General features: G+C 41.0%; 1 protein-coding gene across 1 annotated transcript in view; it reads right to left on the bottom strand.

Annotated features, from left to right (window-relative positions):
* LOC136871761 (lysosomal alpha-mannosidase) overlaps positions 1 to 17,733 on the bottom strand; it is a 195,518-nt gene that overhangs the window by 34,456 nt on the left and 143,329 nt on the right. The window contains exon 13 of the mRNA XM_067145327.2: positions 14,015 to 14,132. Within this exon, the coding sequence (XP_067001428.2) occupies positions 14,015 to 14,132 (118 nt within the window). The remainder of the gene's footprint in view (positions 1 to 14,014; positions 14,133 to 17,733) is intronic.

Here is a 17,733-nt window from a genome sequence, read left to right as displayed (position 1 = left end):
ATTTCATGAATATGACATTGAAGAAATACGAGGGCGAATCAAAAAGTAAGTTACACTTCCAAGTTATGGCCATTTATGAAACCACCTACACATGGGCAACATGGCTATGACAACATACAATGTAAGTTCACTTTTCCACATTGTCTCCAAGAGACTGTAAATATTTCTCGGCATGGTCAACCAACGTTTCGATTCCGGATGCGTAGAAATCACCTCCGGCACTATGTAACCACCTGGAGACAGCTGCTTTCACCTCCTCATCGTTTCGGAATCGTCGTCCACCGAGATCCTTTTTCAACTTACCGAACACAGAGTAATCGCATGGCACTAAGTTTGGACTGTATGGAGGATGTTGCCATACCTCCCACTTGAATCGCTGCAGTAGTTCGGACACTTGGCGGGCCATGTGAGGTGTTGCGTTATCGTACAACGAAATCACACCAGCGCTCAATTTTCCCCGCCACTTTTCTTTAATTCCCCTACGCAACCCGGTTCAACGTTTGACAATACGAAGCCGAGTTGATTGTCGTGCCTTTCGGCATAAATTCCACGTACACCAGACCCTCCATGTCAAAGAACACTGTCGGCATTACCTTTTCTGCTGAGGCTGGACCTTGGCCTTCTTTCGTGGTGGTGATTTGGTGTGCACCCATTACATTTTTGTTTCGGAGGTGAAGTAATGAACCCACGTTTCATCCCCTGTGATGATTTGCCGCAGAAACTCGTTGCGCTCCACAGAATATCATTGCAAAAATGCCAGTGACGATTGGAAACGTTGTCCCTGGTGAACTTCGGTGAGCAGACGTGGGATCCATCTTTGACACAGTTTATGAAATCTAAGGTGCTGGTGAACAATGAAGAACACACTGCCATACGAAATGTTCAGCATGCTGGCAATTTCCTGTTATGCACCGATTCTCGCTAATGATCCCTTCCACACGGTCAACATTTGCAACGGTACTGGACGTTGCGGGCCTGCCTTACCGATATTCGTCCGTAAGATCCGTGCGTCCGGCGTCAAATTGGTTACACCACTTTACAATACCTGGGTGAGAAATTGCACTCCCATCATACATAGCAGTGATTTCACGATGAATGTCCATGCAATTGTGCCGTTTAGTCCATAGAAATCCGATCGTTGCACGCACCTCCAATTCGGAGTGAACATCCAGTTGATGCGCCATTGAGCCTAGCCCACTCTGTACGCACAACACGATGGGATACCACACCGACCTTCCTATTAGACCTGTCAGCAGTTACTGTAGCTTGCTCCGCATTGGCGCCGGGTACGACATAACAGCGTCTCTCGCGGCGAGCTAGTGAAAAGTTACGTTTTAATTCACCCTCGTAAAAAGCGACATCTACTCTATTTTCTGCCATATGCAATGCATTTCATCCCTTGCACGTCATATCACACTGCATTCCTGATTCTTAAAGCAGTTTACTATTTTTTATTCAAGAATACTTTACATAATAGAACGAATGCTACCTAGAAATAGCCTATATTTAGATAAGCAATGTGTGCAAAATTCAAGTCTTTTCTTTGAACTAGTATGGTCCAGGAAATAGGTAAGATAGGATTGCATCCTAAAATGACAGTCCTGGGGGAATATCTGATGCGTTTCAAGGAGTGGCAGTTTCAATCAATCAATCAATCAATCAATCAATCAATCAATCAATCAATCAATCAATCAATCAATCAATCAATCAATCAATCAATCAATCAATCAATCAATAAATAAATCAATCAATCAATCAATCAATCAATCATCTGAATTTAGAGATGTCGCGCAAGTAGCAGATTACCTATCAGTTGACCTAGTATTTCCTTAAAAGATTTCTACGTTGGTAATTTATCCATTTGTTGTAAATGTAGACGCTTCTAAATATAATAGTCTACCTCATTTAAGAAATTTATTAGAAACATAACTCGGTCACGAATTTTAATTCTCTCATAAAAATGATTCTGATAATTACGAGGGGGGATCAAATATAAACGGGATTTTACTTCTTATTTCAATTCATTTATTGAAAAACACAAGGCAATTACAGTTTATTTTTCCACACAGTTTCCTGCTCTGGAAATGCATTTGTCCCAGCGTATAGGCAGCTTTGTGATGTTGCACACGTAGTCTTCCACACTCGCCATCTTCAAATCGTTGCCCTCCTAGAGCTTCTTTTAGCGGTGCGAACAAATGAAAATCGCAGGGCGGTAAGTCCGACTGTAAGAAGGAGGATGTAGTGTAGTCCAGTGCATTTCCTGTAGCTTGGAGACAGAGCGCAGTATGGGGCCGCGTATTGTCGTGGAGGAGGATTATCTGTAAAATCGGTTGGTCTCATCTTTTGCGGCGATATGCAACCCTTGCCTTGTTCAACAGCTTGCAGTAGTAGACACCGTTGATTGTGCGTCGCTCATGCAAAAAATCAATCACCAAAATGCCTCGCTGATCGAAAAAGAAGCGGTTTGCAAGAATCTTGTCAGCTGACAGTCGAGTCTTGGCTTTCACTGGTGCTGCCTCACCTTTCCTCCGCCACTCCTTACTGGCTTGTTTGGATTCGGGAGTGTAGTGGTGGACCCATGTTTTGTCGCAGGCGTCGATCCGACTAAAAAATTCATCACCTTCTTCCGCAAACCTTGATGTAAGCCTCTGACAGACCTCCAAACGTCTCAACTTCAGATTTTCAGTCAAAAGACGAGGGACCCATCTGGAACACACTTTGAGGAACTGTAGGTCGTTTGTGATGATTGCTTGACAGCTCCCGTAACTGATCCGACTTGTTCTACAATTTCTGAAACTCTCGCCCGTCGATCGTCGTTAATAATGTCTTTAACCACACGATTGTTTTCGTCTGTAATGCTGCTCCGAGGACGGCGATTATGTTGCTGATATTTTCCACACGTTTTTGTCCTTCCTCCAACTTTTTATGCCAAGCAAACACACGCACCCTTGACAATGTTTGATCACCGAACTGTGCAATTTCCGGCGCTGTAACTCCTTCACGAGCAATAAATTTTATAATTATGCATTGCGCAGTGGAGGGGTGCACCTGTTGCTCCGACATCGTGAGCGTTACTGACGAAACGGCGGGAAATATATAACAGCACGCTCTCCCGACTCCTAACGGCCCCGCCTAAGCATAGCAGAAAGGCGGGGCCAGTCCAACCAACTGTTGATGTTCAGGAACAAAAATCCCGTTTATATTTTATCGACCTTCGTATTTATCGAACTGTTATACTCCGTCTGTTACACTTCAGATAATCTCTGTCTCTCAATTGGAGAATCGATTTGAAGTTCTCTGGTGGTATATGCATTTTCGTGTAAGGCACATTGACACCCAAATCGTTGGCAACGTAAATACTTACTGTAAGTGACAGTATATCAGTTGATACCTTGTCCTCTAACTTAACAAAGAGAACGTCATCTTCATTCATAGATAAAATAAATAGCTTTATCACTTGCTATAACCAAACAATGTGTAGTAATTGAGAAATGTACTAGGATAGGCACCAACACAAAGTTTTGGCCTTATCCAAAAGAAAAATAGGTCATCAAACCTTAGCCTACAAGGAATACAAGGCCTGCCCAATAGCCACTCATAGCTGTCCGCCCTGTGGATGCTATATTTGCCGCTAGAGGCGCTGCAATTCAACCTCACACGAACACCTCGGTTGGCGGTATTTCTACACGTTGTATGCTTACTGGTGACGTCGCATTGTTAAAATACATCAATTATATTACAATGGTGTTCTGCTGCGTACCGTTTTGTAACCCTCTTGGAGCCAAGAGCCGATCTGATCGGCCGCTCCCCATCAGTTGGAAGAGGCCAGAGCTCCGCCTCCACTCTACTACTGTAAAGTGCCAGGCCGTTTTCAGTGGAAATACATGTATTTTAAAATTCGCGTCTATCTACCGGTGTATAGCAAATACCGGCATGAAATTTTCTACATATCGACTACGTAGAATAAGAAACTGCTCTGGAGTGATATAAAGAGTCAAAGACGTTTTATTGTTGATTTATAGTTGTCGATAACGTTTATTTTTAGGAAGAGAGAAATATTTTCGCACTTTCTCTCTCAATATCTACTTTGAAAAAATCGTTTACGATACAAAAGAATATACATAATTATGTATAATGTATTTCTAAATACAATTCTATAGATTAACTAATTTGAACGAGAAAAATAAAAACGTAAAAAATAGAAAATCAAACGTATGTCACTAATAAAAACAAGACAATTTTACTCACCGATAAAATTCGCGTGTATGTATCGATGTTTGGCAAATACTGACAACAAATTTTCTACGTGCGGACAACACAGTATTAAAATAATTCTGAATTATTAAATAAGTAAAAAATAGTAGTTGATATTATAGTTTTTTGTTTTCAGAAAAAATAGTTTCTCGTTTTCGGTTGTAGTATATATTAGAAAAATAATTTTACAATACAACAGAATTTACGAAATTAAGAAATGTATGGCAGTAAAGCCGTGATTTGCTTTGACCTACTAACCGACCGCTGCTCAGTTCGGTACCTGCAGTTTACGAGGTGAATCATGGTCAGTGAGACGGATCCTCTCAGTAATTATTCTTGGTCTTCCAGACCGGGGTCGCCCTCTCACCCTCAGATATCTTCTCAATTGCAATCACTTAGGGTCACTTAGATTGAGTGAACCTCAAACCAACCCTCAGGACCAGGCGAAAATTCTTGACCTGGGCGGGAATCGAACCCATGACCTCCGGGTGAGAGGTAGGCACGCTACACTTGGCCCGCGGAGACCGGCATTTAGGTAATGATAGAGGACTATATGTGACTATAAGGTTTAGCAGAGAGTAAGTGAAAAATAATTTGAAGTGTGATACGGGCGGAGAATCAGACGGTAGGGCATGTTTACGTCCAAGAACTTCCTTGAAGGAGACAGGAAGTTGAGGAATGTTGTCGGGTTCAGTGGGAAAAATTTACACAAAATGTTCTCCAGAGACATCATCATCATATTCGTTATCACTAGTTTCATCTACCACCATATTCAGAGTAGCTTTAGTGCTGTTTGACAAAATTAAACGTCTCTTCTTTAGCTGGGGTGATTCCGCGGACCTGTCCGGTATAATTTCATCGCTACTCTCTGAACTAAATTCCATATTGCTGTCCGATAAATCATCCGCGTTAAATTCGCACTGTTCTAAATACTGCATTAATTTGTTGTCATCAATACCTGCTGAAAAATTATCACGTGGACAACATGGCATTTTCCTGTCACAAATCCACTCACTGCAAGGAGCAATCCCTTACTGACCGGTTAGCGGTATTTGTAAACACAGGAAACGACTCTTGTGAAAGGTATAACACCCTCTTAGAACTGCCAAAGCAAGGCCAGGCACACAATAACGTGTAGCCCCTTTACTACAGGTTGTAACAGAAGTATGCACGTCACTATAGGTTGCCTCAAAATTATGTATATCACAGAATTTTAAGCCGGCCGATGTAATCGGCTCTGGCAACTTCCGACTGGATTGTTAACGGCCGACCATATCGGCTCTGGCAATTTAAAGGGCGCATGCTCGAACTACCGCCTGGCACCAAGAGAGCAAGGTTCTAGAAATAAAGTTCATGGAACTAGTTTCCATGAATTCCCTTGCCAAGAGCCAACTAGGGAATTATGGATTAAAGCAATAAGCAGACAAGGTATGGTACAGTAAACACGCAGATCATGTGACGGCAAACATTAGGTTACTTATTATTATCGCTCCTGTTATGATGATGAAAATATTATCTTCGATATAAGTCTGTTGGCCCGAGAGACGGTGTCATTGTCTAGGAAGCCCACCTCCCTCTCCAGGGGAGGAATGAAAATATTTAGTAGTTACATGATCCGTCAACATTAGCATATTATTTGGAAAGGTATAAGAAATGCCAGACTCCTTGAATGTCATGGCCATCGTATTTGGCACAGATACTGGAGTAGGTACCCGAGGACTTGAAGGCTCACTCATACTTTCATTATTTCCGTGGTATACTCTACATGAAACTCACATTGAAAATTTCCAGTGTTGAAACTGTGATTTGAACCTTGGAATATTCGAAGAGTGCAGCTGCCCATTCTTATCACGGAGCATAAGTTAATGTGCTCGTCTATGCAGGAGGAAGAGAGGAATAATTGTGGAACGTAAAGTGACAAAATATAAAAGTAGTTCCTTTTTACCTTTCAGTTTTTCGTAAAAAATAACCAGAAAAGGAATAAATGTTCTCCCATAAGCTTCTAAATGGTTTTCTTCTTATTTTTCGAAACAAAATAAATAAAATGATCTTTTCCAACTTTTGCAACCGTTAGTTAGTGAACAAATCGCACACGCGGATGAACCGGCAGCAACGAATCCTGAGTTAACAAGAAATTTTCAAACACAACTGGAAAGCATCGAAAAGGAAGCCGAAGGAACACCATGAGTTTTATACCGAGTGCTGCAATGGCATATATTGGAGGGTAAGAATTGTCGAAGAACACATGCAATGACAAGTGTGTGTTGATAAAATTAGTAGTATCCAGAGTCCATCTCCACTAACGTCATTAATAAAAATCAAAGACAGAGGTGGTCTCAGATATCCAAAGCCAGGTTTTGTTTCACTGCTGATGAAACTGGGACAAGTAACGGACGAAATGATATCGGTAACGCTAGGCAGTCCAAAAATAGCACAAACATTCACCGAAATACTGTTGCCACATGTTGCTAAAAATTCTATCCTACAGGGTGGGAAAAGCGATGATCCTGAGGAACAACGCAGAATAATACTGCAGAAGTTTTTGCGCCCGTCTGGCAGTAACTACGCTAATGGCATGACAGATGAGTAAAACCGAGATACTTCTTGAGAAGAAAAACAATCTCAGACGAAAATATCAAGGAAAATGGTTAAAGTCGTTCCTTTTCACTGAAAATATACGGTGCGGTAGTAAAAATATATAGTACAGACCTTATATCCTTTTAAATGCCAGACATAAATTTCAACAGTTATGTGCGTTATCTGAAATGAAACCCACAGCTGATTTGAACTCCTAGCGGTAAAAGGTGAACATTTATTATTTTCTACTTCATTCTGCTCAATAACGTATATAATATACAGGAAGTATAGTGTAGAGGTAAATTTGTGCTGGTTTTAACTCCCGTTAGCAATGCTAGTGAGGTGGTATACTAGCGCTGCAGTGGTCAAGACTCGCACTGCCAGGCGGACACTGTTTCTGAAGAGAGCACTGCGAGTGAGCAGGCTTTGTATTACTTGTAGGCTAAGATCAAACACACGGAAAACATCCTCTCTAATATAAATATTTATCCTCGAATGTTTTAATGCACCCTAATTAATTATTTGTAACTACAAAATCATCACGACGTATGCACTTGATCTACACATCCTAATATAACGCATTAGTTTTAAAACCAAATTTCAATAAAAACACCATTGCACTAAAGTTTCCTAATCAAACCAAAGCAACAGAGAGAGAACTAAACTGATGCTTCGTACATGCTCATGTTTACATTTGAACAAACCGAACGTGGTGCCATTTTAGCTGATATCAATAGCTGCATTAAGGTCTGATTGGTCTTGCCCCCAGCCGTAAGACATATCCATGTCAAAATGGCGCCTTTGCATTCGCAGCTGAAATAATCTGCCACCATGGCCTTGTTGACTATTGTATAGGTAAATCCATTTCCAACAGATAATTATCGCATAAATCACAGTATTTCGAAAAGTTCATATTATCTTCATTAATCCACGGCCGGGTGACAATGTTTACGACTCTGGTAGTTTACTGTACTATTCACTGTTTCAAATAATATTTTATTACCACATAACTACATGTAAACATCTCTCATTTATTCCATAGCAACATATAACAATATAAGAAAGGTGACTGCATGAGGTGGTGGTGGTGGTGATTATTGTTTTAAGAGGAAGTACAACTAGGCAACCATCCTCTATATAACACTAATCAGAGGAAAAAGTGGAAGGAATCCAACCCTTCGAAAAATGAAGATATCGGTCAAAGAAAGACAAGGGCCACGAAGGGCGTGAAAATGAAAGACTCCCTAGCCCTCGCACACGTAATAGCGTCGGGGTCGGAGAAGAATAAGAGTTGACCAAGGGAGGTCGGGTAGAATAGATGAAAGTGAGGAGCCGGGCACAAGTAAGCGGAAGTAATGCCAGGACTCAGCTAAGGGCCCCGTGGTCGCCAACCCACGCTCCAAAGTTCAGAGCCCCTGGGGCCCCTTTTAGTCGCCTTTTACGACAGGCAGGGGATACCGTGGGTGTTATTCTACCATCCCTACCCACAGGGGGAGGTGACTGCATGAGTCAAACATGAATGATTTGCATAACGACGTGTCAAAATTATTTACAAATAAATTATACTTAAAATTAGATAATTCACCACAGTATGAAATAAAATGTTCGCAACAACCAGTAAAGTGATAACTTCACGTTATTCATTTCAAAATTCAAACCTATCACTCGTAACGTAAAATATCACTTTCTGTAGCAGTTGCGTAAATAACATTAGACTCCCACAGTCATGAGGAAGTACGGACCGTGAACCAAATCCGTCCCGCAATACTTGTTCGACACACTGATAATTACAAGATTTTCGAGCACTGTATGTTCGATTCCATTCCTGATCTTCTACGAATCATAGGAAGAGGTAAGGAAGACCTTGTCCACTGTCAGTATTATAAAACATGTTTGCTGTGATGTTGTACAGGTAGTTCGGTGCGCTAGCAATAAATGTCTAGTCAAACGGCCATGCTTTCCTATAGGCAGTGGTTTGGATCATTTGATAACAGATAGCGCTGACGTTTATGAGAATTGCTCCATCAAGAAGAATTCATAAGAACAGATTCAAATTTATTCTGCTCATAAACGTGAAAATATTAATATTTTTTTAAACGCTCCATGAACTGCAGTCTGACCTACTGTTCGTCGTGTCATTGGGTCAAGGAGACCTCGGATGTCTTTCTAGAGAATGTGATACTTGTACACGGGTCCACAGTTCATTAATGGTTGCTGAAGAACATTAACTGGGTAGTACTCGACCGACGATATCCAATATATGCTCAATAAACGTCATGTCTGGCGAACGGTAGACCAAGGAATAAACCGTGTTTGTTGTGGTTACAAACAATGTGACCGTTTTGTAGAATACACTACGTGCATGAGCCCTGGAGTATAGCATCAAGGGTGCACTGACTTGACTTACTTGACGTAATTTCTGTTGTTCCTTGTGGAACATAGGGCATAAACAAAGCAACTCCATCTGATCCTATTGCCAGCCAACCTCTTCACCTCTCTCCAGGTCTTGCCTTCTTCCATTGCCTGTGTTACCGAGTTTTGTGGATGTGCAGAGGTGAAAGAAGGTGCAGGGGTGAACAGGTCTCAAAATACGAAATTAAAGTTAAGATAAAATTTAACAAGGTTATATTTTCTTATCAAGATCAAGAAATAACAAGAATCACAGAAACACAGTTGAATATCAACAATTTAAGAATGTACAATTATAGTTTTACAGAATTTGGGCTTCGAGACCCGGACTCACAATTCTTGAGCAATTAGCCCAACTTTACCCAAATATAAGGTTCGACAAAGGGGCAGAAAACCCCAATCATGCCCAGGAGCACTTGCTCCCAACTACACAGTAAAGCCTCCTCGAGGCACGCAGAAACAAATTTTAAGAAAGAGCAACCCGCTCTTAAGTTCAAGCCTATCAAAGGCCACACCAAACTCCACTTTCAAGTTGACCCCCAAACACAAATAACACAGGGGTAAAAATACCCAACCTACTGAGGCCTATCCAGTAAAGAAACAGGTCAATTACATGGCCTCTAAAATACCAACTTGAGAGGAGGCGTTCTTGCACTCCTACTACACTTTATTTAAAACCTACTTGGCGCTAGGCCTCAAATGCAAGGGCTAATCCCATACTAAAGAGGTGACTTATAGAAGGAGACAATTTACATTACATTAAGGAAGAAACGGTTGTGAAAATAAGTTCACCTCAACGCAATATGAGTGGGAGCTCGAGAGGGTTAAGCACTCTCTATCCCAATATGTAGTTTAAAAAGATAGAATTGATACCAAGTGTCTTTACATTTTAGGGGAAAGTTACATGGTAAAAAGGCTTCGGACCTGCCCCGAGAGTTAAACTGCTGAGCTAGCAAGAAAAGAAGTTATTAAACGGCCATTACCTGGTGATTGAACTGCTGCCCGAAGAAAGAGGCGCTTCCCGCCCCCTGCTACGTACTTTACACAGTGATAGATGTTACTGAAGTGGCGCGGAGACCCGAAAATCAGCAGTTTATATACCTTCGCGGAAAGTTCGAGGCGTTTCAGGAATGAGAACACCCGCCCACAATCATTTTATTGGCTAACAACGAAAACCCCTACACTAGATGAAGAAGAAACACATTATTGGTGGAAAATTAATTACAGAAATTCCTTATTGGTCGAATTAAAAACTGGCAGAAAGAAAGGGTTAATATTGCCAACTTAAACAATAACTGAAAGAAATTTAACAAAGAACAAACTTATGAATTCAAAATTTCTCCAAAAACATAGTTCTTTCACTTCGCACTAGGGTGCATAATTGTAGTCCTTCAGTAGTGCCATCTGGAAGAGAATGTCCACACTTCTTACTACAGGCAAAACAAAAATACATCGAAAACGACCCAGTTCAGAAACTTCAAAATTTACAAGTAGGGACATCTTCTGAGAAACTTGAGAATTAACACAGTAGATAAAGTTCAGACTTCCTCCAGTAGAGGAGTTTCAACTGGCGCAAAGTATGAATTAGCGGCGTGGAGGTGTACCGCCCGGTACAGCCTGCATGTGTACAATTCTTCGCCACGTTTGTCTGGGCCTTCCTCTCCTCCTTTTACCCTGCGGTTTCCAATCCAGTGCCTCTCTCTCAATGGCTTCATTCCCTTTTCTCAACGTATGCCTTATCCATTTCCGCCGCTTTATCTGTATGGCCATCTCAGTTTCACCCGTTCTTCTCCATAGTTCATAATTGGAGATTACTTCCGGCCAGTAGACGTTTAGAATCTTCCTTAAACAGCGGTTGACAAAGGTCTGATACTTGGAGGTAATCACTTTAGTCACTTTACAGGTCTCAGACCCATATAATAGAACAGCCTCGACATTATTGTGTAAAATGCGAAGTTTGGTTCTGATAGATATTCTGTTGTTCTTCCATACCGGATAGAGCCGAACAAAGGCACCATTTGCTTTTTGTATACGCTGAGAGACATCCTGTACTGCTCTTCCATCTTTGGTAACTACACTGCCAAGCGTGTACTGAAGCAAGGGCATAACTTCACTCTTATAACTTTCCTAATATACTGGTTGCTCGTGACATCACCCTCAACACTTAGCACCCGAGATCACAAAGGAGACCAAGTGGCAACAACACCATCACCAGTGGCGATCGGTCACCATGATGCAGAACATTGTACACTGGATGGAATCGCTCACGGTGATATCATCCAATGCGTACACGGCCATCACTGTAGTCCAAGTTAAAGCGGGACTCGTCTGAGAACACTGCTTGCTGCAATTAGCATTCCACTGTTTGGTAATGAGCTCATTGTAGACTAAGACATCAAGGAAATCCACCAGAAAGGAGTGCGAGCAACGAATCCTCCTCGAAGTAGACAATGTTCAACAGTGCAAGCAGACAATGTCACATTTTTTTACTATGCTCCGCCGCTGTGATAGCCCTTGTGATGAAGCTGTGTGATCCATTACTGCCATGCCGAAGAGATGTCCCTCATCCCGTGGTGGCGACACAGTTCGTGATCTGCTGCCAGATTTTGGATGAGTTAAGTTCTCCTCTGTCCACTACCTCCATACTCGCATCCCTGTTGTAGGATTATGCCCAAAACGAGCAGCAATGTCACTGAGGCTAATCATTACTACTCGTTCAGATTCTGTTGTTTGTTTATACTGTGCCCTGCTAGCACGACATGGTATAGTTACTCTTGGATAAAGGTTTCCAACCTGTTAGGTCAGATACACTAAATGCTTGGCTTTTTAATGATACTTTATTTACAGGTATAACTTGATGGCGGTGGTGCTTTTTTGTTTTACGAGGAAGTACAGCTACGTAAACATCTCTGAACAAATTTAGTTAAACAAATTTGAACATAAAACTGGTTATTCAATGGAGGAATTTGCAAATTATACTACAAATAAACGCAATTGTATTATGCTGAAAAAGACCTGACTAACAGAACATTTGTAATGTGTATGCCCATGATTAATCCATTCTCACACATAAATTGAGTAACGAGATCAGCAGTATTCCCATCATCGGCTAGTATGAGTTCGATTGTTCCCTGCAGGCCGAGGTTCCGTCTTAGACCAGAGAGATCGGCACACTCTGTGATGATGTTGGCCACTGTGAATTCGCCACCACAAGAACACACTGGGGGGGGGGTTCTTTCTTTAGTAGCTAAGAGTGCGTAGATCTTCCATAACCTATCCTCATCCTACGCAAAACTATGACCTCTCTCCGTGAAGGTCGGAAAGAGGACCGTCATATGGCAGTTGTCTTCTTAATTGGTCTCAGCTTGTTGAGAATTCGGACAGCTGACCACTCCTATTCTCAGGACGCGAAGATGGTTCGACGTAGCTGAGAACAAATGTCCCTGGCAGGTACATCCATAGGTCTAGGTGGTAACAGTACAGTTTTCATTGAAGCTTGATCTGCAAGTTCATTTCTCGCAATCCCAACTTGGTTTGCAAACCACTCGAAAGTAATTCTGGTACCAACTTCACACAACCAGGCTAGAAGGTCATGAATCCGCCGCGCGAGTGTGTGTTGTGGGAAGCTGATGTCAATAGACTGCAGAGAACTTAACGAGTCGGCACGCGCGTGAAAGTGATCTCTGTCGTCAACCAGTGCAAACGGCAGAGCTTCTAAGGTGGCAAAAAGCTCCACAGTATACACGCTACACACATTAGGAAGCAAGATTTTCATGTTAATGTTTTCGGAAAGGAAAGAGCATCCAATATTTTCTCCTTAGAACTGCCCATGAAGGCACGTCGCATGTCCAGAACTCGCTGTTGGGTCTTACTTGTCATACCTACTTATTTGGCCCTGAAAATAACAGTTTGATAGGCAGGGCTAGAGGAGAATAGAATGGCCAGGTGATTTGAATCCGATTAAGTGAGTACCAGTTTCCTAGCAAGGTAAGTTTTCGAACAGGTGGCCTTCTTTAATACACTTCTGAACATGGTATTGAACTGATATTATGGCACGTTGAAGAATGTTACGGATCTGCCGGCTGCTGTAATGAGATTTCGAAGACTCTCAGGATCTTCCTATTGCTGAGCTTAAACTACTTGCTTCAAATGGCCCCACAGGAAGATGTCCTATCCATCGACCAAAGTGTGTAATATTCAGGTGGTGGTGAACAACTGCTGGCATGTGCGATGAAGCTCCGTAGTATTGACACCACATGGTTACAAGCTCGCCCGAGGGCACATCCCCTAGCAAAAATTGAAGTAGATCGCGGAGAATCTGCATGTAGGGTGCACCTGTCAAATGGCTATTCTCACTTCACTTTGCACACAAGTGTTGCTCACACTGCAACACGAAACAAACTGCGTTGTGAGGCAAAGCCAGAACCGGCAGTCCCGCAGACACCCCACCCTCCCGCGCAGATGTCAGCTTAGTCATCCCCAGCCGCCGCACCTGTTCCAAGATAATTGGATATACAAATAATTTACAACTGGTAAATCTCAAGTATAACAAATGATGAAAACAAACTCGTGATTGAAATTGGTTAATTTGATGTAATAAAAATCTAACTAGTTATAGATGAGGAGGTAGTTCAATTTTCTGAAATATTGAAGATAATAACTATGCCTTTAAAAAATTCGATGTTTTAGTGGATTAAGTTAAGACATTTCCCGTATCGCAGTTTTAAAAACACTTAGTAGCTTAAAAACTGTAGCGAACAGTGATCATACTTACTCTATCGGTATCGGCCCAACCAGCCACTCCAGCTCCAAGTGGTTCTCCTCCTTGTACAGACGAACCACCTGACTTACCCAGTCCGAAAATGTCTGGTGGATCTCTTGAACAATATCACCTGCAAAATGGACCGCCTCATCTCAAAATTTGTAGGGTTACGGGAAGAAAATCAAGAACAAAATTGAATGATAATAATAATAATAATAATAATAATAATGTATACAGTGACGAAAAATAGCAATACCGTGAGTGTGTCCCTTTATTCATGATTCATACTAGAGCTAAATCAATCAATCAATCAATCAATCAATCAATCAATCAATCAATCAATCAATCAATCAATCAATCAATCACAACTGATCTGCATTTAGAGCAGCCGCTCAGGTGGCAGAGTCCTTTCTTTTAGCTAGTCTTTTCTTAAATAACTGCAAAGAATCTGGACATTTATTGAACATACCCCTTGGTAAATTATTCCAATTCCTAACACTGTAATAATCGTGGACGCCACGACATTTACATAATTTGATTGCCCACCCGAATTAATTGTATATATATGTATCATGTATCATATGTAATTTTATTCATTATTAACGTCCATCATCATCATCATCATTTATGTAATTGTACGTAAGAACGAGATATAATTTTTAATTGTAATATATTAGAATATTCCGTGGTAATGTCAAAACAGGTCTTGCGCTAACAGGCTACTTGGTGTTTCGCAATAGCCCAGGAAGGTTAATTTTGGATGGTTCTTGGAAACATACGCAAGAGGAAGCTACCTAATTTCGTTGTTGCGACGCTAAATTACCCCATATCACGTGCTCCTATCAGGGGGGCTTTTTCTGTCAAGGACAGACACTTCATCTATATATCGAGAGGATAGTGACGTGTATCGGCTCTCATTGGAACGAGATGTCATGTGACACCAAGGGAGGAAGTGGGAATCTGAAGAGGATTTATATAGATCTACACGGCGTGGTGAAGATCATTCCTCTTCATTCTGTATTCTGCATCCGACTCTGCTATTTGGGTGCATCGCTTACGATGTGCTTATACTCAACATTTCTTATCGGCTCTGTGAGACTTACTCAGATTATTTAGAAAGACAAGTTCAAATAATATAGAAGGACTGGATGTTTTCCGTTCTCTCTATTCAGTTAATTCCGATGTGGAATTTCGCATTGTAAGGCTGGTACTATGTTATTGGTACTCAGCAAAATAGGGAGTGATAGATTCAGGGTGGAATCCATTCCATGAAGCAGATGACAAGGATGATGCTGTTGGAAGAGGGACGACAACGATCAACCACGGAAGCAGACTACGAGAAGATCAACTCCGGTGAGCATGAGTTAGCCCTGTTATCGCAAGTCCACGAGTGTAGTATTGAATTGTAATCTCAGTCAGTAATTTTTAATTTTGATAAAAAAACTCGTTTTTACGTAATTTCATATTTTTTTTTAGAATAAAACTTTTTGCTTTTTACATCGTTAGATAATTTGACTTTTTAGTAGGTTTCCTTTGTTTTTCCATATGGTATTTAATGGTCAGTATCCTCATACCTCACGACCGGGATAGTCTCATTAAATTATCTTTATTACTTTTTATATCTAAATTCGGTTTCAAATTCAATTTAATTTCGAAGCCTGGCGCCCAGCTTGCAATTGGTTTTAATTATCTATATCGGGTGTTTGATCCGTTACAACACCTCTTCCTATACACGAATATTTGCCCCAATTTTCCTCTAGGATTCCAACCTTATCTTCATATGATCTTACCTCCTTTTAAAAACAGCACTCAACTTGTCTAATGTCATTCCACACCATCTCTCCGCTCACAGGTCGGAACATACCACTCGGTCCAGTCCTTTCTCCCAAGTCTTCCCAGCCCAAACATTGCAACATTTTCGTAACGCTACTCTTTTGTCGGAAATCACCTAGAACAAATCGAGGTGCTTTTCTTTGGATTTTTGCCAGTTCTCTAAGCAAGTAATCCCGGTGAGGCTCCCATACAGTGGAACCACCATACTCTAGTTGGGCTCTTACCAGAAACTTGTATGCCCTCTCATTTACATCCTTACTACAACCCCTAAACACCCTCATAACCATGTGCAGAGATCTGTACCCTTTATTTACCATCCCATTTAAGTGATTACCCCCAAAGAATATCTTTCTTTATATTAACACCTAGGTACTTAGAGTGATCCCAATAAGGAACTTTCACCCCATCAACGCAGTAATTAAAACTGAGAGGATGTTTCCTTTCAGTGAAACTCACAACCTGACTTTTAACCACGTTTATCATCATACCATTGCCTGCTGTCCCTCTCACAACGTAGTCAAGGTCTGTTTGCAGTTGCTCACTCTCTTGTAACTTAATTATTACCGGTACTCTATACAGTATAATATCATCCGTAAAAGGCCTTATCTCTGATTCCAGTTCTTTTCTCATATCATTATATACTAGCAGTTTCCCGCTGGCTCCATCCGCAATGTACAAAGTATGGTGTTGTTCGTTATTATACTCACGGATGTATTTGCAAAGTTTCGAGTTAATGAAATAAAGCACATGATCTGCTATGGTAATAGAATGTAATATTATGTCAACAAAACACTTGAAAATACATCACACAAAGAAAATGAATTAAACGTTCCTTGGAACAGCACTACGCGCCGAACTGTTAAAAATCCTTCAAAGATCTTTGTCATGGAGACAAAATGTACTCATAACTTTTCTCAGAATCTACTAATTTAAGTAGTTATTACCTCAAAAAAAAGCGCTTGATCCACTGAGTGTTTCTGGACCAAAACGAACAGCATACCTCAATTACAACGAAAGATATGATTGCTTCAATGAGCAAAAATGTTGAAGAAATGAGACATCAAATTGAATGTGCACTCATAACTTTTCTCGGAATCAACCAATTTGAATAGTTAAAAGCTGAAATGAAAGAGCTTGATCCACTGAGTGTTCTTAGGCCAAAATGTACTCCGTATCTCAATTAGAACAAAATATATGATTGCTTCAAAGTGACAAAAGTTGAAAAATCAAATAATTTGAGGAAGGCGGAAGTTAAGTGATTTATAGTACCTGATGACAAAATCTGTGCATGAATACCTTTCAGTTAAAAAATGAAGCAAATCGACCGGATAAAATGGCCGGACTGACTGACTTTAGTTTTCATAATTTTTAAAAAATATATAGATATATACTAGTACATAAGCCTGTCTTCACATTCGAAAATACCGTCTGTAAAGTAACTGGAAATTCAGAATGGACTGTTAATATATGTTATGAATAAAAGTTACAGTTTCCAGGTTTTAAACAACATTATCAAAACAGGTATTGCAGTATTACTCGACCAAGGCGAGTGGATCCGCAGAAGGAATTTGAACTAGGGCTGTGACGTTGGCGGAACGCACGGAAATACCGCATAGTCAGGTTCAATGAACTAGAATAACATAGAGAGGCGGAAGCGCTGCCTGGCTGAAGTTAATTGAACGAACGTCCGCCATGTTTCTAGTGGTCACATAAGCAAGGGGGCGTGGCTGTCGAATGACTAAAGATATTGAAAATAATGCATTATAGAATCACTGGTGTAAAATTAAAGACCGTTAGCTCGCTGGTCCAGTTAGATGATATGCTGCCTCAACACTACACTGCGACATGCTTTGACAAGCTTGAGAACTTTGAGAGTGATTCAGCTAAACCCCGTGTAT

Source organism: Anabrus simplex, chromosome 4 (genome assembly GCF_040414725.1).
Source record: "Anabrus simplex isolate iqAnaSimp1 chromosome 4, ASM4041472v1, whole genome shotgun sequence".
Taxonomy (NCBI): Eukaryota; Metazoa; Arthropoda; class Insecta; order Orthoptera; family Tettigoniidae; genus Anabrus; species Anabrus simplex.
The sequence above is the reverse complement of the archived record's forward strand: the minus strand, read 5'-3'. Positions and strand labels throughout refer to the sequence as shown.